This window comes from Amblyomma americanum, chromosome 4 (genome assembly GCF_052857255.1).
Source record: "Amblyomma americanum isolate KBUSLIRL-KWMA chromosome 4, ASM5285725v1, whole genome shotgun sequence".
NCBI classification, from domain to species: domain Eukaryota; kingdom Metazoa; phylum Arthropoda; class Arachnida; order Ixodida; family Ixodidae; genus Amblyomma; species Amblyomma americanum.
Genome location: NC_135500.1, coordinates 193,324,721 through 193,346,892, shown reverse-complemented (window position 1 = coordinate 193,346,892; position 22,172 = coordinate 193,324,721). Strand labels below are relative to the sequence as shown.

The 22,172-nt window shown below is 42.5% G+C and overlaps 2 protein-coding genes across 4 annotated transcripts in view; one reads left to right on the top strand and one right to left on the bottom strand.

Moving 5' to 3' along the window:
• Tango14 (transport and golgi organization 14) overlaps nucleotides 1-3,495 on the top strand; it is a 35,636-nt gene extending 32,141 nt beyond the window's left edge. For both annotated transcript variants that reach the window (XM_077662730.1, XM_077662731.1), the window contains exon 6: nucleotides 238-3,495. In XM_077662730.1, the coding sequence (XP_077518856.1) occupies nucleotides 238-328 (91 nt within the window). In that variant the 3' untranslated portion in view covers nucleotides 329-3,495. The remainder of the gene's footprint in view (nucleotides 1-237) is intronic.
• A 132-nt stretch (nucleotides 3,496-3,627) lies between these two features.
• LOC144128925 (scavenger receptor class B member 1-like) overlaps nucleotides 3,628-22,172 on the bottom strand; it is a 37,265-nt gene continuing 18,720 nt past the window's right edge. For both annotated transcript variants that reach the window (XM_077662728.1, XM_077662729.1), the window contains exons 4-15: nucleotides 21,457-21,617; nucleotides 18,552-18,693; nucleotides 16,203-16,412; nucleotides 14,165-14,256; nucleotides 13,820-13,866; nucleotides 11,359-11,428; nucleotides 9,252-9,424; nucleotides 6,797-6,915; nucleotides 5,935-6,008; nucleotides 5,762-5,813; nucleotides 4,741-4,911; nucleotides 3,628-4,442 (exon numbers count right to left, since the gene is read on the bottom strand). In XM_077662728.1, coding sequence (XP_077518854.1) covers nucleotides 4,347-4,442; nucleotides 4,741-4,911; nucleotides 5,762-5,813; nucleotides 5,935-6,008; nucleotides 6,797-6,915; nucleotides 9,252-9,424; nucleotides 11,359-11,428; nucleotides 13,820-13,866; nucleotides 14,165-14,256; nucleotides 16,203-16,412; nucleotides 18,552-18,693; nucleotides 21,457-21,617 — 1,407 coding nt within the window. In that variant the 3' untranslated portion in view covers nucleotides 3,628-4,346. The remainder of the gene's footprint in view (nucleotides 4,443-4,740; nucleotides 4,912-5,761; nucleotides 5,814-5,934; nucleotides 6,009-6,796; nucleotides 6,916-9,251; nucleotides 9,425-11,358; nucleotides 11,429-13,819; nucleotides 13,867-14,164; nucleotides 14,257-16,202; nucleotides 16,413-18,551; nucleotides 18,694-21,456; nucleotides 21,618-22,172) is intronic.

Here is a 22,172-nt window from a genome sequence, read left to right as displayed (position 1 = left end):
TCGGACTAAGCTGAGCAACCGAAGGTCATAAGACGACAGGGTGTCAAGTGTTTATTGGTGGTAGCGTTAAAAATGACAGTAACAGGAGAGCGCCTGAGGAAGGAGACCACAAGGTCTGCAGACCTTGTGGTCCCCTTCCTCGGCCGCTTTCCTGCTGCCACGTCATTTTTTTTACGGAGCAACCCTGTGGTTCCTCAGATGACAACTTATTCTCTTCTCTGTTTCTCACCACTACAGGGACCTGGGAAGTCACAGGAATGTGCTCCTGTCTGAATTCGTCGAGGTTCTGGAGAAGTACAACAAAATAGAGAAACGCTTCGGCAAGTGACCATTTGCGGCCGCCTCTGCCAGTGAAGGACAGTTGCAGCAGAAATGTCGAACCGGAGTGTACACCCATCAAGCGTCATGCGGCTGTGACACAGAACAAGACAGCGATCGTGCAGGAGCGGCATGCTGCGAGGTGTGGGACAAGGGAGTGTTCAGTAAACAAACACAGGCAAGCATGTGCGTGATGAGAAGTAGGGAAAGGGGGGGTGTTCCAATTGCAACAGAAGACCTTGGACCAGACGGTGTGGGCCATAGCCAAAAAACAGGAAAATACAGGTGTATTATTTTATTCTGTAATAATAATAATAATGACGGCCACTAATCATAACACACAAAAACGTCAACTCTCAGCAGGCGCGAGCGTTAGTAGATAAGCTCTAAAATACGCTGAAGGAGGCGGCACAAGGAGAGGCCAGCGGCACGGAATGCAAGCCGACCGCTCTCCGCTTTTGTATAAGCGATAGCAAAACAGACCAGCGGGGAGCGTTTGAAATTCTGTGCGGATCGTTACACAAACCGCACTTGAATCCGTCATGGTAACACAAAACTATCTTGGTTTATGGGGGATTTAACGTCCCAAAGCGACTCAGGCTATGAGGGACGCCGTAGTGAAGGGCTCCGGAAATTTCGACCACCTGGGGTTCTTTTACGTGCACTGACATCGCACAGCACACGGGCCTCTAGAATTTTGCCTCCATCGAAATTCGACCGCCGCGGCTGGGATCGAACCCGCGTCTTTCGGGCCGGCAGCCGAGCGCCATAACCACTCAGCCACCATGGCGGCTATAAAACTATCTTGGTGGCTACAAAACTATCTTGGTAAAACATTCAAAAGGTGTGTGTTCTTCCCCAGCCATGCGTAAGACAGTGCTCTTGGTTCTCCAGTCCTTCCGTGCGAGCACTATAAAACCGACATGCGGGTATCTCCACAATTTTATCGTTGCTAATGGGAGGTCCCGTTGTTAATTCCGTGCAAAGTTTTTGAAAATTTTGTGTTCGCTATTTCAGAACTAATTCACATTTTGTTACAGCGCTAGCTATTCAGAATTGGTTTTTGAGGAAAAGAAACGGCGCAGTAACTGTCTCACATATCTCGGCGGACGCCGGGTTCAAATTCGGAAACTTCCCTTGCCCTCAACCCAACGAGGAAACCAAGGGGGCTAACTGGACAGCTTTCTTCATGCTTTATCAGACAGTGGCCGCAGTCTGCCTTTGCTGTCGCCCAATTCGCCGCCTTCTGAGGTCTTCGCTTCTCCTTTGTCTGGATAGTTTAAAACACACACGGCACGTATGTTCCTGTTTTAATTAATGTTACACGTGTCATCTCTTTCTTACTAAAGAAGAAATGCGTACAGTCCCAGAACAATTCCAAGTGACCATTATCGTATTCTTAGCAGTTATCGCCGTGATCATATTCTTTGCGATTAAGCCGCGCTTGTTAGCCTGCTATTGAAAGAATTATGCTCCGGGCTCGTAAAAAAGTGCCCATAAGTAGGCATCAGTTCTCCATGGAACTTCACGTACCGTCTCTATAAAGGACACCTAAATGCATGTGTGCAATGAAATTCTGTACAAAGGGATGTAGTCGTGATGTCTGCGAACATTCTCTGATGCGTGCAAAGCCAAGTGCCCGCTACGACTGAACAGGGCATTTCACTGTCGGCAATTAAAAAAAAAAATGCTTTTTGTGTTCGAAGAGCACTTTTTTTTTCTCGGCATAACATATAGCTAAGATCTGCTAAGTAGCAAGCTGATTAATTAATGTTGAGTGTTTAACTTTTTAACTATTACTGTTAGGCTCCTTGTATATATTGAGGCTTGAAGCCTACCGCAAGTAATATCTGTATCAGTTTTTCATGTTTTGAAATTGAAAATTGGTTCTTGGGGAATGGAAATGGCACAGTGTTTGTCTCGCATATCGGTGGACACCTGTACTGCGCCGTAAGGGAAGGGATACAGGAGGGACTAAGCGTAGTGGAGGGCTCCAAAATAATTTAAACCGCCTGGAGATCTTTAATGTGCACTGACATCGCACAGCAGACGGGCGCCTTAGCGTTTCACCTCCGTCGCAACGTGGCCGCTGAGGTCGGGTTCGAACCCTGGTACTCCGGATCAGTAGTCGCGTGCTTTAACCACCGAGCCACCGAAATTTCCATTCTCGTCGGCGCTGCAGCGGAAGCAATTTGGGGCCACAGATGAGCAAAACCGAAACAGTGTGGCCAGAAAGAGCGTTTGCTATGCCTATTAGCGCATGTCGCATAGCGGTGCGAGTGCAACATACTCCTTTCGCAGAGCTGGACTGCGAGCATGTGACATAGCGCGTCGATGTGTGATGCGCACTTGTAGGTGTGGCTAGCGCTCTTCCTGGTCGCACAGTTTCGGTTTCGCTGCAATGAGACACCACCGGCCGCCTTGCTCGGGGTGCACATGGCAGAACTCCTGCTCCAAGCATGCTTTCTTCAAATTGCCGCTTGGAATCCGTGTGCACCGAAGATTCAGCTGCTTTCCGTCGGTTGTGATAGCCGCACGAAAGTACGTCCTATGCGAACGCCACTCCAGAAGGGCAGCCGCACTGGATTAGCACTGCTCGGAAATTGAAAATTTGTTTTTGAGAAAAGGAAATGGCACAGTGATTGTCTCCCATCCGATGAGAGCCACAAGGAGGTGCCATAGTGGAGGGCTCCACAGCTGCGGAATAATTTCCACAACCTGGGGATCTTCAACATTCACTGACACCACACAGCATATGGTCACCTTCATTTCAACATTTTTCTTTCATTTACTGCTGCAGTTGGTTGGCAGAGTCAAAGGACACACTGTGGCCACCAGGTCATGGTCCATTCGCTGCTTCGAACAGCTGTTTGAACCATTAGATGTCTGTTGCATGACGACGAGTTACGAGCGCCCTGTGCTTGATGCTACAGGTTGTCTCCAATGGAATGTCCAAGTTTTGTGTCGTCGCAGTCACCATTAGTGCAAGTGGCTGGAACCAGGGTATAGCTTTAGGATTTGCATGCATACTCCATTTATCAAAACAGAACTTTCACGAACTGTGTCATGCGATTTTTTTTAGATTCCTTTAGAATGTCTAAATTTTAAATTTATGTTGAGTTGTACCAATTTGCTTCCATAGTTATAACATGCCTGCTATTGTCAAAAAGCAAATTTTTGCTAATTTTACCTGATGCATGAATGCAGTGCAGCTTTAAATTTCAAAAATTTTTAGACAATTAATATGGTATATGGAACACCTTATGCATGAGCCCCTGCTCTTGTTATACAAACCAAAGAGGAGACATGTTAAAAAACACAAACTTTAATATTCATCTTAAAAAACACTGTAAGTGTGGCAGCACAATGGAACTCCTCCATATCTCGGCAATAACTCTGCAGTGTCGGATTCACAAATACAGGTACCTTGAGACTCTTGAGGCAGATAAACATCCGAGGCTAGACTAGTCAATACCGCAGGCTAGACTAGTCAACATCCGGATGCTTCATAGCAGTCATTAAAATGTAATACATACTATCCTGCAGAGGCAAAGAAGGCTATCCAAACAGTGAGCTTCATCTCGGTAGCACTATGCCTTGAGTAAATAACTATGCCAGTTTACATAAAAGATGCACTTGGCACAGGCGGACCTGCCGCTATGCAATGAAATGTGTTGCGAGACTCTGTACCTTTAAGTGACATCACCACAAATCCTTTCCAGCCGACAAGAACTAGCGCACTGTAGTCAAGCTAGCTTGACTGAAAAAGGCAGGAATAAGAAGTTTTCAGCTCTTCCGTTGTGATTATGCTACCACTGATATCACCACAACTCTGTTGAGCTGAACTGTATAAAAATGAAAGGCTTTCTCAAAGTGACCTTTAAGCCAGGATGCACTGAAGCCAAAAGAGTGATAAAAGGCAATTGCGTAAAACCTGCATGAATCCTGCATGTGGAGAACTAGCAATTCTTGGCAACATTCTCTCCAACAATAACCAACACTTGAACATGCATGCTTCAATACTTGGATCATGTGATAACTTCTTCATGGTTCTGGAGGTCTTTTGTGGCAGCATCCTCCACCCCTTCATCATCATCAACAATTAGAGACTTGTTTTCCGCATCCTGAAATAAAAACACACAACCAATAATGTTAATACGCATGAAAAACAGAGACTAAAAAGGTAGCATAATAAAGTGAATCTTTAGTTTAATAGTGAAAATAGAAAGCAAAGTGACAATGGTATGGCATTAAAACATGCACAGTGTGAGGAGAGGCATCTCCTGCTCATGGAAAACTGATCAATCATGACAACTACATCAAGTGCGCATTTTCACCCTAGATTGGCCTTCTATACAGGCATTAGCAGAGCACAGAGATTCCTTAAACATCAGGGAACTTCAAATATCTTCGGTAAGTTACCTGTGGATTAAACAATCCTGCAAGAGCCTTGCCAAGAATGCAGGCCACAGCAGTCAAAAAGAGAAGGCCACCCAAGGACAGCAGGAGATAAGCAAAAAGCATGCTGTAGAAGATTGGGTCTTCCATCGTCGTTTTCAAGTAGTTGGCTAAAGCATCATCCATCTCTACATGCTGCAAGGCAGTTAAAAAACATGAAGATTTCCACCATTACTCCTTTGCCCGAGGCAAGACTAAAGTGATGTGCATTCTGAAAATGTGTGCAAATAAACTGACAGTTTATTATCTCGCAGATGTTATAAAATGTGTAGTATCTTAGAACGGATAGAAAAGACATCACTTTTTTACTGAGCATGCTAAAAAAAAATTATTCTAACAATGCAATATCAACTGCCATCAAGGGCATTGAAATCACCACGAATACACCATTACACAATGATTTTTCACAAAACTATATGCCAGCTCCAAGCAATTAGTGGCAAATTAGATGTAATTATGAGTCCTGCGAAGCTTCAAAGTGCAAAACTGTAGCATAACTTAAAAACAGTGTTGAGGAATGGTTCTTGCTCACATCAGAGCAACCTTTATGCTGCAAGGCAACTTTCCTTTGTTAGAAACTTTTGTGATGCACGAAATACTCTTAGGCCGCCTCTAAACATTCGAATGCAGTGAAAATTTCATGCATTGAGACCCTTATCAGCCCGACACAAATTTGAACAGCCTCAAAAACAAGTTTTATTTTTATGCGTGTTATGCAGTCTTCAGCCGATTCACACAAACCAGAATAAGGACAGAAGTCAACCCAGAATAAGCACATAAGTATAATGTTTTTCTTCCACGTCACAGTTGTTCGATTAGTGAACAGCCAAGGAGGTTTCTGCCTAAAATACCAACTTATTGCATGACCAGTTAAGTGTCCTGCCGTATTTCACATTGTTATGTGCAGCACTCTCAACTAGAATTCTTAAAGATAAAATCAAGGACTGAAATAACACAAGACAATGAGAATAATTTGTGTGCTTACGATTTCCTCCCATAGGAATGGATAAACCAGCTCCGGTATATCAGCCAGACTCCTTCAAAGAAAAAGGTCAAGACCACTATCAGAGGCACAAAAAGAAGGCAGCAGAGTCTTAATACGTCTTCTGTTTAAGCTGTGAAAACAACCATAGCACTGTAATGGATATTAAGGCTTACTTGATCAACCTATTCTTTTTGACGACAATATTCAGCTGTATGCGACCCCTCAGACCGAGTGTGAGGCCTAGCTTCTGCAGAAAAAGAAATCATAAAAAGAAGCAGCATATGAATGCAACAGGTAGGAGTTGAGTAGGTTCAACAAGCTTTCAGGCACTAATAATGTAAACACAACAGAAGAATTTCACAACAGCACGGTTAAATACCCCGTGTTCTGTCCTATTCACTGATGCCAGCAAAGGTTTCATAGGGACAAACAAAATGTTCCCGATGCACTGCTGCAATCCTGGAGCGCTTCAGCATCATGCCTAAGTTAGTATAATCTCAGGCAAGCCCTAATTTGAACTCAGGACAACATTAATGGCACAAGGCATCCACAGGGTTGGCAGAAGAAATGTGCAACAGTGGTTAAATTATCCAAGAAAACCTAACTCCTACATGTTCATCAGAACTGCAGATTTCATGCATGCCTACCGAAACATTGGCAACAGCAGTCTTCAAGTCTGCTTATGACAGGAAGACAATGTCATAACTTATGCAACACCTAATGTACCTATGAGAGACTAATGATCGTACTACCACGGTATTTTGAGAGCTTAGACAGGGCAGCCCTCAGGCAAGGAGACGAGAGACACTGAGTGTACCCTGACAGCTTACAGCAGTCAAAAAGCCAACACCAATACAATTTCTTCAACAACTTGGTAAATGGGTGGCTCTGCCTGAAAACTTTTGGGCTGTGCAACTGTTTAGACTTTTGCGCAATCCACCGAGCATTAAAAAAAAAACTGGTGAATGTACAGGGAAAATGCTAGAAGATGGCTTCATGCCTTTAGACAGCAGATACTGATGCTCCGAAACTTACAGGTTCCAGGTCCAGCAGGAAGCGATGGAGAGTGCTGTTTGGCTGAAGTCCCTCCACTTGTTCCAGATAGTAGGGATCAGCCATATAAAAGTGTGGGAATGACAGTGCTGCAGGTGCGCCTAGACATGGCAAAAGAACAGAAAAACAAATCCACAAAGCACACTGGAGCTATAAAATAAGATTATCCACTGCCAAGTGCAATTCAAATAAACTCCGCTTGGTACACAAGCACTGCATGAAAGTTCCACATTCCGATTTAAAATGTGCATTGATAATGACAGTAGCGAAGAACTTCAGAGTCATTGATTGCTAATTTCAACCCGACACATGTCAATGCGCCGGTCCATGGATACCTTTTTTTTGTGCCCTTTCTGAGGAGGGACACCTTAGACTAACTTGAAGTGGGACATCTGGTAAATCTACTTCAATCTGATTCGAGCCTTAATTTCGTTTGAGAGCCTCTGTGGGCGAGCCCAGCTCTGCTTATTATTTCGGCGGTGACCTAAGTGTTTGAATACAAAAAGAACTTCGAGGTGTAGTACGAACTAAGCACGGCAAAGGCAACACTTTAAAAATGACAGCCCTTCTGGGGATATTTCTGCACCTTTGCATATGCCATGCAAGAAAATAGAACAGCACCTGATCACTACATGCAAGGAAGGCAAAAACTCCGCCAGGTAAATGTGACCAGGTCTCCCAAGATGGACAGCAGCAACTGACTCTTCTCAGCTTCAGCAGACGAGTGATTACAGGACGTTTTTAGAGTAAGGATGGGGGTGCAGTGAGGCGAAAAACGAGTGCAGAAAAATGCAGACATTTTCTGCACTAATACAGCTGACATGCTGAAGTGCAAGTGAGGAATGGAAAGTGGAAGTGTTTGAAAATGACCAGTCACAGACACCACTGGTACCATTTGAGCGAGGGTCCAGAATGAGCTGCAAGACTCCAAGTGAATGTATGGTTTGTAACATGCCATAGAACATGTGACTATAGAAAATTGTTTGGACCATGGTACATGCTGGTCAGTGCCAAAGGGCTGCATAGGCTGCAAAGCCAGGTAGAAGTGTAATACCTGCTACTTTCACGATTGCAGTCAGACATTGAACAGTGAAATAGTGACGTTGAGTACAAGCATGTTAAATGTGCCAGAGATGTTAAGTGGAGGCCTAGAAATGCGAGGCTGAGGAAGCCAGAAGTGATAAAATCATGAACCCCAAAATTGCAAGGGGACACCATAATGCCAGCAGAGTACAAAGCAGCTGAAAATGCCTTTTCCAATTATAACAGAACCCAAGAGATAAAATGGTATCTATGACCATAACTCTACAATTTCCAAGGCTGTAGCCAATACGCACTGGCACTCATGGGTTGAAGCCAGGGAACCTTAACGAGTTGTGGGTCCACACATGCCAGTCAAATTCAAGCACCACCTTCAAATTCAAGCACCACCTTTTTACTATCAATATGGGCACATTGAAATTGTGAAGCAATGTATCACTGCTAGTCTCAGGAACGCTGCTACACATGGATTGTTTCCAATTATCAGTCAAAAACCAAAATGTCACCTGTCAGGACAACTCGATGGCCCTGAAGTGGAAATGTGACACTGTTACAAGCACATGTCACAGGGATCACCACGAGATTATGAACCCATAACTCCACTGAGGAGGATACTGCTGTTGAGACATACAAGTAGCTCCCGTTGTATGAACTCAAATCTGATTACAACAATGCATTAATTTGAATTGCTTGCACATCATTTTCGGCCATATTATGAAAATCATGTAGGCCACATGTTACTCCTCAGCTGCACGGTCATTGTTGCCTGCGATTGTAAATATGTTTGAAAATGAGAGTTTCCTTGCTGGCCAACTTTACTTGGAACTGTTAGTAAGCTACTCTTCCTTGGAAGAAGAAGAAAACAAAAGATATCATTTTTAATGGTTTTATAGGAATTTAACACCTCGAAGCAACCTGGGCTATGAGGGATGCCGTAAAGGTAAGTAAACTTGGCACATACTATACAAATACTGAAGCTTAAAGTATTTCAAGACACCGCATTATCCTCGTATATTCCAAAAGAATGGAAATGTCACCCCAAAAGGGAACAAACAAAAGCTGCTGAAACTGAAAGCTGGCAGAAGGGTATATGTACACGACCATGTTTCACGGATGTTTTAGGGGAGTTTATTATGAACAAGCAATGTGACTAGGGTTTGTTGTCTACAACATTTGCCTAACCACTGAAAATGCACATTTCATACTGCTGTAGTTTGTCATTACTGCTCACATCTGCAAGAGGAACTGCTGATCTAACTGTTGCAACAAACCGACCTCGTTCTTACGCAGCCCTCAAAATATTTCGGGGCCAAATATGCTGGCAAGAGCTGTACTTCAATCCTGCACTCGTGGATGAGGTAACTCAGCACTGGTGCAAGCAGTGAGAGATGCATACCGTGCTGGCAGGGGCCCAGATCCATCACTCCGGAACGAAGGTGGTGCTTAGTGTCGAAACAGGCATTTGAGGAATAGTTGTCGCCATTCAGGAACGTGGTCTTAGGAGCCACAAACTGTTCTAGTTTTATTCCCATCTTTGAGACAGGTCCGTTAGAGATCATCTTGAATGATCTGAAAGCAGGCAAGACAGCCGCAGCACAACAAAAAGAACTCTGCCTCCCTCTTTAAAAAAACAAAAAGGAAAAACATGATGTCACTTGTCTCTGAAAGTATTCAAAGCGTGTCAAGCAGTTTTCAAAGGCAGTACTGCTTGTGTTTGCACTTTACGAATACCAGCATATGGTAACGACAAGAAAATTGTGGTGTGTGCCAACTCCTCATGACTGCAAACTGAATTTTTGACAATTAACTAGAGAGAAGAGAGGCACCACTCACTACCTACACAAGTTTTTCTAATTACCACTTTAATGACCGTAGGAATATGAAGAAGTGCAAACTTCTTATCTGGCTTGGCTAGCACTAGGTCGAAAACGTAGACTGTGCTGTAGAATCACAGTTGCACCATAATGCTTTCCACTGAGCAGATTAAATTCCTTCAACAATGTAGTTTTCACACCTCTAATAAATTAACACAAGTGAATGGTTTGGTTATGGTTTATGGGGGTTTAACATCTCAAAGCGACTCAGGGAATGATCTCTGGAAATTTCGACCACCTGGGCTTCTTTAACGTGCACTTGCATCGCACAGTACACGGCCTCTAGAGTTTCACCTCCACCAAAATTCGACCGCCGCGGCCGGGCTGCGTCCTTCGGGTCAGCAGCCGGGTGCTATAACCATTGAGCCACCGCGGCAGCTAATACAAGTGAATGTTAAGCATATTAGGCCCCTAAGGAAATTAGCAAAGCATTTCTTGAAGGCTTTGCTTTAAGAAAAGTCGAGTCATTACGAGTGAACCCACGTTATCTGCCCAACAATGGGCAAGCCAAATGCAAATTGTGCACTTCTCAGCTATTATGCACCTACCCATAGTGGATGAAAGCATGTCAACAGCCTTTTCCCCTCTAGCTAATTTTAAAAAAACTATGCTTATGAATTTAGCTTTTTGTCTAGAATTATTTTGACGGTCTCCTAACAAAGATGCGGCTACATCTCAGATAGCTGAAGTGAATAAACTAGTATGCCAGAAAGGGATGGAAATTTAGTGTTGGCTATCTATTTACAGCTGCGCAATCCTTCTCACAATTGAAAATGTTCAGATATTAAATGTATGCTAGAGCGAAATGACCACAGTTAGCACTGAAATAACAAATCGAGTGAACGTCTCGACTTGGAAGTTCTTGTGGCCAGAAATTTTTTTATGAAACGACCTTAAGTTTCAAAGCACTAGACCTTAAGTTTCAAAGCACTAGACATATAATCAAACAATGTGCAAACAAAAACTGGTATTTAGTAAATACCGAAAACTAAAAGAGTACACACCATGCTTTTGCACAAGCAAGTTCTACTGCAGCAGACATCATCAATGTCAGGAGTTAATACGAACTAACTTAATTTGAACGACTGGCTTATTTGAATCAAATTTATGGTCCTGCAATGATCAAGTGCATTAAAAAGTGTCTCTTAAATTAAATTCTGCACAATTTAAACAATTTCTTGGTTGCTTTCGATTTCGAACTCTTGAGAGACCATCGTACAATCAACTACATCCAAAATATCGGTGAGCACTATGTCACAGGCATATAACCAAGTATAGGTCATTTAAATGAAGAGCTATGAAAAATACTAAAGGCAGGTAAAATCTACCGAAAACACTAATACATTTACCAAGTGCGCTTTGATCGTGTATGTCCAGGCACTTCTGGTTAAGGAAGCTCATTTACCACAGAAGTACTGAAAAGACTTGAAACTTGGACAAGCTGCAAGCACAAGGTGACAAGGTGACTTAAAACATGATGAAGCCAAAAAAGGCCAATCAATGTGTTTATCTTTTTATTTAAAGCAAAGACACAGTGTCAAAACCCGAATCACTGAACTGACTTCAGCTCTTTGTGTGAGGACAACTATCACAGTTTTCTGCGCAGCAATGTTGTTAAACACTTCATACCTGCAGAAGTCTGGGTTGAAAACGTAGATGGAGTTTTGACCTGGGCCAAGTGGAGGCACGAGCTCCCCATCTGAACAATGCATACAAAACAGTGTGCACAATATGGCTTGCTGCATTTGAAAGCTCAATGATTCTGTTAAGGTGCAACGCATGACATCAATCACTCTTCGAACTACAAGTCGTTGTGCTTTTCTGTTACCCGATACTGCTTGCACTCTGGCCAGTTATGCCTGCTAACAAGCTTTCTCCATCTTTACAAATGTGGCCTCTTCGATGCAAAGTTTGTGAAGTAAATGCTACACAAAATAAACATACTACAATAAGAATCCACAGCTGCCTATGATACAAGTTGCTGCCTGTCACAAGGTCATTTGGAAGGCCTCCAAGAACCTGCATACTGACTTAACTGTCAGCCTGCTGCCGCCACACAGGCAACTTTATTTGTTATCCAGTCAAGTGTTAGCACAAAAGGTAGAGGAGCACGGAACAGCCAAAAGCCGATGAGGCCTCCCGCGATGAAATATCACATTTTTGACTCTGCTGTTTTCAAAATTATGCACCATGAATGAGCACCCGTAGAAAGTCAAATAAAACAAGCTAATCACAAAGCATAGAAAAAGTAGAACTTATTTTCTTAACTTAAATATCACTACTAGGCACCGCTTCTGCAGAAGCGCAGGTGCAGTTGCGACAAGCCTAGCAACGCTTGCTGAGAGCAATGAGAACTAACCTATCACGTGTCACTAAAATATGAGCTAAATGTGCTGCTACAGAATTAGTTGCCATGGTCACAAAGAAGTTCGTGTTGTGCACGCCAGGTGGCATAGAAATCTTTTTAAAGGAATGCGGAGGACAAACAGAGGCTAGTCTATCCACCCAGAACCTTAACCTTAGATGCTTAACTAGTCTATACCAATTTATTACCAGCTATAATGACAAAGACGTTGCTTTCATAGCTAACAGAGCCTCTATAAAAATTTTAATTGCGGAAATGCTGCTACACGCCGTTCTTACAAGCGAAATGCTACAACGTCAAGTGCTTTAAGTTTTGTATGTGGATGTCCGAGGCTAGACAATCCTGCCATTTACATGTTCAAATAGCAACCACAGAGTCCATAATGCTCTCAACGACATCTTGAATATCACTACTTTCAATCCAATGGTGGGCAAAAAAATATTTTACTTTTAACAGGCGTCAACACAGCTGCCCAAACCTAACTAATTAAATTTTACTAAAATAAAAGACAGGATGAAGCTGCTTAACATGCATTGTGGGCCACTCTCCCCAACTTGCGAGCCAAGAAATTGCAAAAAAAATTATCAGCAAAGAGCAAGCATGTATGACATGATTGTAAATCTCCTAGCATGCCATGCTACCCTGGGAACGGCCAGATGACAGCCGGCAGCTGTTATTCTAATCTCTTGGCATGCGCCACTGTCCAGCTGTGTACCATTTAAAGCAGAATTCAGAAGACAGTACTTGGAGTGGACGGCAACAGCCAATCACGAAGTAGCGCTGAATGGACTGCTAAGAACAGGATTGCTGAAGCTCATCTGCTTGTGAATTTTGAGTTCGTAGTGTGTCGTGTTCCTCGACACTGTAAATAGTTTTAAAGTTGCATGAACCGAAGATGATTTCTTTTAAGAGGTTGATGAGGAGCCAAGGGCCCGAGCAGCAGCGATGGCGATGAAGAAATATGGAAAGGGTTTGCAACTAGGTGTCAGATAGCATCCGACTATGTACAATAAAAAGGCTTTCCCGGGGTATACAGCTCGAAAAGTAAACTGCACAATGCCACTTTTGTGTAAGGGCCACAGCTCCCAAATTCATGTAAAACAAGTGCAGCCATTAGTAGAGTGTATACAGTATAGCACATAAGAGATAATTCCCAACCTACAGTAAACTTTTGTTTACTACAAAAAAATGAATTGAAGCAATGAATTCAAATATATGACCAGGCTTACATTTTGGCAAGCACAGATGACAGTGTCATTACGGTTAGAGGGCCTAAAGGTGTAACAAAATAAGAACCACTAGAAATAGTTGACTTTACTACGTGGCTAAGCTTGCATAAAAAAGTAAATACTAAAAAAGTGAACAGTGCAGCGGTGCATTCCATTTCAAGTGAGCTTCATCAGCCACCGCCTGTTTCCAAAACTGTTCTCTTTGCAGCTCTCAATAATTGTTCGCAACCTTAATGGCTTTCATTTAAATCTCCATTCAGTACCAGCATGCCCGTAAGGAGTGTTCTGACCAATGCAGGATCACCTTTACTGGCACATTTGCACGTGGGAACCCCAGAAAATCTATATGACAAGCACCCAATGTTGAAAGCAAAAATCTCTTAAAGGCCAATGTTTTCTTTTCCAGATAGCAACAGGACTCAAGCTCGTTCAAGCTGTCGACCTGACTGGCACATGAGCACACACAAGAATAAAATAGCCACTTAGCAGTACTCACTTGTGCCGTTTATCATGCCGCAAGCCCCATTCCACCAAGTCAAATTTCTGTGGCACAAAGACGGACACAAAAGCATGAATCGCAACACACAGGTGAAGCAGGTGCTACAGATCAATGTGCCTAAACAACCTCGTGCCCTAACACAGTCCAAATATGCCACGAGGCACAGACCTAAAGAATCGTTATCAACCCTTATTCTCCTGTACTTGCACAACATTCTTTTTGTATTGACTGAAGACCAGACACAAGAAACAAGTGAAATAAAGCAGCATCTTAACAGCAGCAACCATCACAATAGTAGCACTAAAAAGAAAGTACATTGTTCAGTAAAAAAAAAAAACTCACTGGAGGCCATTCCAACGAGTGATTACATTGTACTTGTCCATTTCACCTTTGCCTGTGTAGACAGTGAAAAGTCCATCATTGGAGCCATTACGCTGAAAATAAAATTCAACCAGTAAGAATAAATATTACACAACACAAAGATTGCATTCACACTATTAACCATAGTTACTGAGTGCTAGTGTGGAGGTCTCTTCCCCCCGAATATTCACAAATGTACAGGAGCTCGTAAGGACCAGAGAATTTAACAGCACACCTTCTGCAAACCCTAAATAGGATAAACCACATGTACTACACACATCTCTGTTAGAAGGTGCACCATAAAAAAATAAAGCATGCAATTAAAACTGGAGTGCCGCATCTAGAAACTGTATGGCAACTATTGCAATAAAGAAACTAGACTCAAGATGTTGGTAAAGAAGCATTTTACTAAGTCACATGTCATTATTAGGCAGTGTGGTCAGCAACATGATTAACTGCTAGCTATAAGATATAGGAAGTATGTTTCATTGCGTGTTGCACACAAACATCCAAAGGCTGCTGGTAAGCTAACAAAACCAAGTACCTCAAAATTTGTTTGCTCTAAACAAGTTTTACACATGCTACAAGGATTCAAGAGAATAAACAACTCCTTAGCGCTTCATATCTTCAGTTCAGGCGAACAGCTGGGCATTTTGCAACTTATTCAATGCTTAAGAGCTAACCACATGTAGTGATAGTTCACGGTGGCATGCCGTGCAATGAGCTGAGCGCCACTGAACTACTGTCGCTGAAGGCCTGGGTTTGCAAATATTTTGCCCATCGCCTGAAAGTGGCTCGCGAGACTAGCCAAGAACAGAAGGGGTTGGGGTCAAATAGACTTTCGATCTGTTTTGCGAATGGAACTACCATAATTTTTCCACCATGATTTCAGTGAAGATGCTGCCAACACTCGCTTAGTCAATATCCATGCGTCTAAACAGTGCAGTGAAAGTACAGTGGCTGTCGTGAAAGCTTGGTAGGAGCTGTGGAACAGAAAAGAGCTTTGTAGGGCATCCCTCTATTGTGCTAGTGTAAGTCTACACATCTGGTAACATGAAATGACTAAGCACTGAAGCGGTCACAACCGAGCAACACTTCTGAAACACGCTGCTTTGCCACCAAGTATCTTTGCTTTGCGTGGGTTTACCAGTGGCAGTGGTAGGCAACTGACTACACCATCGTACATTGCATCGCAAGGAACATCGTTTCATGCCGTTACCACTTTATTTGGCACGAAAAAATACTCCTCCCATTTTAGCAGGGCACCTCCAAATAACATTAAAGCATGCGAAGTAGGTTGTTTTCAAATGAGCAAAGTTTTTGTCTCATGAATACTTCACAAAATTCAGCTACAACTCAGTCTTGCATTACGCTGAAAAGTGCAGCTGGAGGCGAAACGCAAAGGCGCCCCTGTGCTGTGCGATGTGAGTGCACATTAAAGATCCCCATGTGGTTGAAATGCCCTCCACTACGGCACCTCTTTCTTCCTTTCTTCTCTCAGTCCCTGGCATGGTTCAGGTGTCTGCCGAGATGCCAGACAGATCCTGCGCCATTTCCTTTCCCCAAAAACCAATGTGCATTTTTCACTACGTGCACTTTTTTTTTTGCTCACTGCAAGACTTCTCAAGGGCAGAAATGTAGTAGATCCTATATTCTTAGGCACTTGCCAATAAATCTAGGTTAACCTGCTGTTTGTGCTCAGACATATTTGGTCACACCTGTCAAGGTTAAATTAACATATTTTCACGCACCTGGCAACGCTGTAGCAATGGGCTTCAGCTGAACTCCGAAAGCCGTAGGATGCCTTGAAATATTCCCTTAACCTAGGCAAATCTAAGGAAGCGAAAAGCACCATTCGTGGGGCTGCTAAAATAATGTCTATTCCTTAAGTGCCAAAAAGCATGCAGCGCAGCAATGTTCCATGAAACAGGTGAAACTAATGAAGCACAGAAGATGAATTAGCAGGTCACAGTTACGGATGGCTGAATGGCAGTTAGTACAGTTGGCTAAATGGGCCTACCTGGACCATCAAGCCAAACTTTCCCTTCGTGTCCGGTATGGTTGGATCAATCACACGGCTTTCCTTGATAAGCTCGTCGACGTAGCCGTCAAAGAGGAGCTCGCTCACTTTATGCTGCACAACCAGTTTCTCATGAAGCCGGTTGATAAAATATGCAACTATTCTTCGTTCCAAGGGGTTTTTAATTTTATCAACAAGGGCACCTGATGACTGAAAGGAAAAAAATTGCAATAATCAACAACACTTAAGACAGCCCACTATCATTAAGCAAAGAAAAAAACCCCCAAACCTGTGTATTTTTCAGCACCTGCGTTTGCAGGCTACATTTCACGCTTGCATGCTTCTGTTTCCACTTATTACTTTACTGTGAGGATGTTACAGCAGGGCTTGCAAACAGCAACTAGAAGAACAAAAATTACCATATTTTCCAGCGCATAAGCCACTTTTTTTCCCCGCATTTATCGTCTCTGCGTTTTATACAATGGTGCGACTTGTACACAGTGAAAGATTATGTGCAGCAGCGTGTCATTTTTTGATGTGCCTAGTATAAAATCTCATTACAAAAAACATGGTTACAAGAGACAATTGGTTACAAGAGACATTTGAAAGTGGCTTAGTGGGTTTTACTATGTTTACCATGTTAACAACTCGCACACAAGAGACACGGTTACAAGAGACACTCGGTTGCCAAGGACAATTTTTTAGGTCCCTAGAGTAAATGCTTCATATTTGGAAGAGGCACAACCCATATACGCTCGCGAAATGTGGCCGACGTCGTACCAACTCGTATGCGCTGCACTTTTCATTCCCTTGGCTTGATTCTGCTCCATTCCTCAGCTGGATGTCACAAATCACATGGCTGAGATTAACTGTCTCACTGCACCAAAATTTCCATCATTCTGCTTCTAAAATTGCAGTTGCGCTCCTGCACCAACTATTGAGTTGAATTCATGTTGAGTTAGATTTCAGTCCCAGCTTCCACGGTGCTGGTTGCTTTGCGCACCGGTAGTCAGGCCAGTCTGACTTTGGAGCTGTCACTATGCTTAGATGGGACATATTCTTTCGTTAAAATTTAAGCAGCGCTAACATTTAGGACGAATACACAGAAGACGTGTTTTACTTAGATGGGACAGTTCTGTTCAACGGTTTATCCGCTAAAGTTTCGCATCAGACACAAACTCAAATGTCTAAAAGTCATGTTGAAGTGAAGTCATGTGAAGTCACATTAACAATTTCCTGTTAATGTGTGTGGATGTGTTAAAACGCATTTATATCCTGATAAGCAATAAACTGATCTAGACAGACGCCTCAGTGTTTTTAAAATTTTTGGTTACAAGAGACCTTGGTCAGAAGAGACATCTTTCTCGGGTCTCTTGAGTGTCTCTTGTAACGAGGTTTTAATTAATCATGTTTGAAAATAAAATCGGCATGCAAGAGGGGAAAAATGTATTTTTATTTACTCTAAAATTGTATTTTAAAATTATTTGATTCATATGAAATATTGATTTGAAAGGTATTTTTTATTAATTATGAGAGGAATCACAATCCTGTCATAAGTGACCAGAATTGTGGCAGCTGCCACATCCAGTCCAACCATATTCTCAAAATTCACAAAATTTATGGCAAAATTCAAGTTTCATGTTGTTGAATAAGCACTGGAGAATGGGAACCATGCGGCTGGTAAACAGTTTAACACAAGCGAAAAAAAATTATCTGGAATTTGTGTAAAACCAAAGGGCATTCCGGTCAATGAAGACAACAGAAAAGGCAGACCATGGGAAGAAGGCACGCTTGCCAGAGTTTGAGAAGAATATATGCAGCAGCTGCAAGCGTGTATTTTCGTCGCACTTTCTAACGAAGGTATCATCAACATATCTTTAGATGACTGACCAAATGAGCAGGTGCGTCCTATATACTGGCGCAACTTATGTCTGAAAACTGCTGTTTTTAGAGGGGGTGCAACTTATAGACTAAAATACGGGTAAAGCTACGATGGTGCCATATGTACAAGCATAGGCTTAACATTTTGTAGTGAAAGCTACATGGACGCGAACTCGCGGTTTCGCAGTGCTCGTATTCCCACCGTGGTCGCACCGCATCACGTGACCAACCACGTGACGAACCACGTGACTAGACAACCAGACTAACCTGGACTTGTAATCAAGATTAACCAAGGCTAACCAAGCTATGCCTTAGCATTCGCTACGTATATCCTGGCATAGCCGAGCTAAGCCACTGCCAATTGTTCCTTCACAGTGCTCTTTGACATGCTCACTAACTACAATAGATAAAGCTACGCCTTGGGCATATGTATCTGCACAAAAAGTCTTAAATGCAAACGCAACCTACCACAAGAGGGATATTGATGGATGTAATAGTGTCGTTTTCAGCACCAATAGACGAATTTCTGTCAAAGAAATATGTCTTGACTTCTCTGTAGGAAATTGTGCCATTGGAGTTCCACGTGATATTTTTCTTGATCCATGTTACCCTGGGAAGACAAACGTCTCACAATTTGAAAAAAGAAAGCAAAAGAAACAAAGGGGACGGAGGAATAAGACAAAGTATATTTAAAATATGAAAATTAACTGTGCCTGGTTCTTCCTACACATATCAAATGCACCAAAGCAACAGCAACATTCCAGCAAAAAAGCTTCATTGCATATCATAATATGAAGCCCTTTGGCTTAGGGACCCTCAACTACCACTGCAGTTATCACTCAAACCAGGTTCAATAGCAATGCTTCACTGCTTCAAAAATGTATGAAGACCTCAAACTTTCACACCTTTCGTTATCCCTACAATCACGACTAAAACCAGGATTACAAAATTTTAAAATGTTGATTAAGTTTGCAGTGGCCATTCCACACCACATACTACAAGGGTGTTTCAAAGAGTACTGTATTTTCCGGTGTATAAGAGTTGGCTTTTCTTTTCAAAAATTTTGCTAGTGCGTCCTATACAAAGGTGTCTCTTAAATGATTTTTTTTTCGTTCTTTTTGTCAGTGCAGAAATAATGTGAGCTAATGTTAAGGCTAGTTTCACCGTTTATAATGGGCAGCCAGGAGTATCGCACTATAGCCGTGATAAAATGGACCATACACAAAAAACAAGTCTATTGATCACGCGGTTGTAACATGGGGTTATTACAATACAGGGACCTCCGTGCGCAACATTCCTAGGTGAAATTTATCATAAAAAGGCGGTGGTAACAATTTCCACAATTATGAAACCTATGGCCATCTCAGCGTCCCAGTATTAGTAACATGAAATGCTAAAATATGGAGACATCCACGCTTCTTGCCCGTCCACACTGCCAAGACAAGCCAGGACAAGCAGACTCAGTTTTCCAGCACCCATTTGCAATGTTGTTTGCTCTGTATATGGTGGCTACTGAGCGTGCTTTCCATTCCCTGCTTTTAATGCGCATATTGTCCTACAGTATGCCATCGAAGCTGCGCAAGAGCTATGCAGCAAAGTTCAAGTTATCTGCTGTCGAGTATGCTATTGAACACAGGAACCGGAATACACAGGAACAGGAAATCACCAAGAAAATGATTCACGCCTTTCGCAAGGCCGGCCTGGCAGCTTCATTGGCGCCCAATCACGACGACGATCAGAGCAGCGATTCTGAGTGCTAAGAGGATGCCTTAGCAGGACCGCCACCAGAAATTGGCGAACTTTTTGATAGCACGTCTGGAGCCTTTAAGTAGAAAAGTGTTGTTGTGCCTATGAGAGTTTTTTTTTGGGGTGCGAGTGTTGCCTCTTCGTTTTGGTCATTTCGCGCCACTTAAGGACTGCTCTCACAGGCGCAGAGTACTTCGAGACTGTCGCGCAAGCATGTATAGTCAAGTCGAGATCATCGCCGTAACTGGGCAAATTGAGGCGAGTCCTAAACAACACTACGCCTTATATATTAACTTCCTTGTTGCAAGCCTACATATATAGGTAGGGGTTGCATCTTATACAAAAGTATGTCTCATGCACCAGATGATATGGTAAGCAAGGAGAGCTTTCGCACGTGTCATAACCCCTACAGACACAACTTATCACCCAAAGGCGAAAAAATGTCACAATTTTGCAGATTTTATTAAGGAGCATGCCAAGACTGCGCTGAAGAAAATTCACATCATCCCAGATGCTTCATCATGAAATTTCTACAGAGATCTTGTATCTCCATATCGTGGCTCAACACAGGTTTCAAAGTCTTAGTTAAAACTGCTTTTGACTCATTTCTGTCACAAAAATTTTTTATGTAACAAAGCAGCCCATTCTAAGCATGCAGCATTAGTCCAACAAGAAAATGCAAACAGAGAGACGCTGTACCAGAGGTAAACATGGAAGCATTGATCATAAAAGTGATCTTTTGTGCTAATTTTGCATGCCTGGCTTGAAATAGTTCTACAGAAAATGTTTCACATTTTAGCACTTTCTTTAAAGTGTCCCCAATTCTGCCCATTGCACCTTGTTTACCAGGATTTGACAGATTTCACTAGTACAGATGTCACATAGCACCTGAAAGAAATATTGCTCCTCCTGTTCCAATTCCCCACCTGGGTCACAGCAGGCAACCACAATGTTAGATACTCCATATGCTGCGTCAAGCCCTCACAATGTTAGCTACAGTATGGCTGCCCTCAAGAAAACATTGTCAAATAAGGAAGTGTGTAGTGTTGTCAAGTTTTTGGCTACTACCAGCACCTCACCAGCAAAAATTCGTCAACTTATTCAGGCATGGAACTAATGTCATGTCAGGAAAACATGTAGACTTGATATGCCACTAAGCTATATCCTAGCGGGACAGATGTAAAAAATGTGCATCAACCTGGTCGGCCAAGCCAGTCCACACCAAAGATGACAATCTGTCATAGTGAACGCTTGATTTAAAAGGTATAGTTGCATTCGACTTGGCAATTTTACCAAGTGACCCATCTCAATGGGCCGTGTAAACAATATCATTAATGAGCAATTAGGATTTCAAAAGCATTTGTGCTGTTCACCAAGACAGCTTGCAGGTGGAACCTGATGCAAATTTCTTCTATGCCAGTATCGATACCGAGGCATACCATTGGAAGGAACACTGAAACAAGCATGGAGACTAAGTTGAAAAGTAATATGTAAAGCCATAGACATTGGCTCACGGTGCTTTAATTTTTAACACGAAGCAAAATTCATAGGACATTTTATTCACAGTCTATAGTATATAACAACATTAAATTGCACACAGAGAGAGATATATATGAAGAATAGTTACCTGTAGGAATAAGGTCCGACCTCCACAAGCTTTGGCTTCGCTTTATTGACAACGAACTCAGTTGGGTTGGTCAAGTTAAAGAAATAAAATTTTCTGTATATAGGAAGTGGAATGTCCTGCCAAAGGTTAAATGCGACCGAGTTGTTCACCAGTGGGAGTTTCTAGAAAGTGAGAAATGAGGCCACAGCAAAGCGTTAAATACATATACCATGGCTTACCCGGCAATGCCACAATAATATATGTAAAATTGGATATATGCAATAGGATATTGCAAGGGATATAGGCAAAAATGAACTGACAAACTATATGCTTGGACACGCTACCTATTTGCATGCCATGCAAAGATTGGTGTGAACGAGAGTGAACCGCAGAGCTTACAGACACCGACATAAATCTGGAATGCACTGCTGCTTGCACATAAAAGTGAGAATACATTGTTCTTTAGGTTCCTGTACTGCTCTGTTACAGCAATAACAAAGCGTTGATTTCAATTCTCAGCAAGGAAAAGAATATAAGTCTCAATCACACAGTCCACATATTACACGTCCCAGAACAAAAGGAGAGGAAACTGTTTGAAAGCAGCACGATAAAAGCAAACTTAAATGGCGACGCTGCCTACCGCTCTTGAACACTTCACACACCTCATAGCATTTTTATCTCTTCTCAACAGTGTACCTCAACAATCTGTGCGAGAATAAGCAGCAACGGGCAAACCT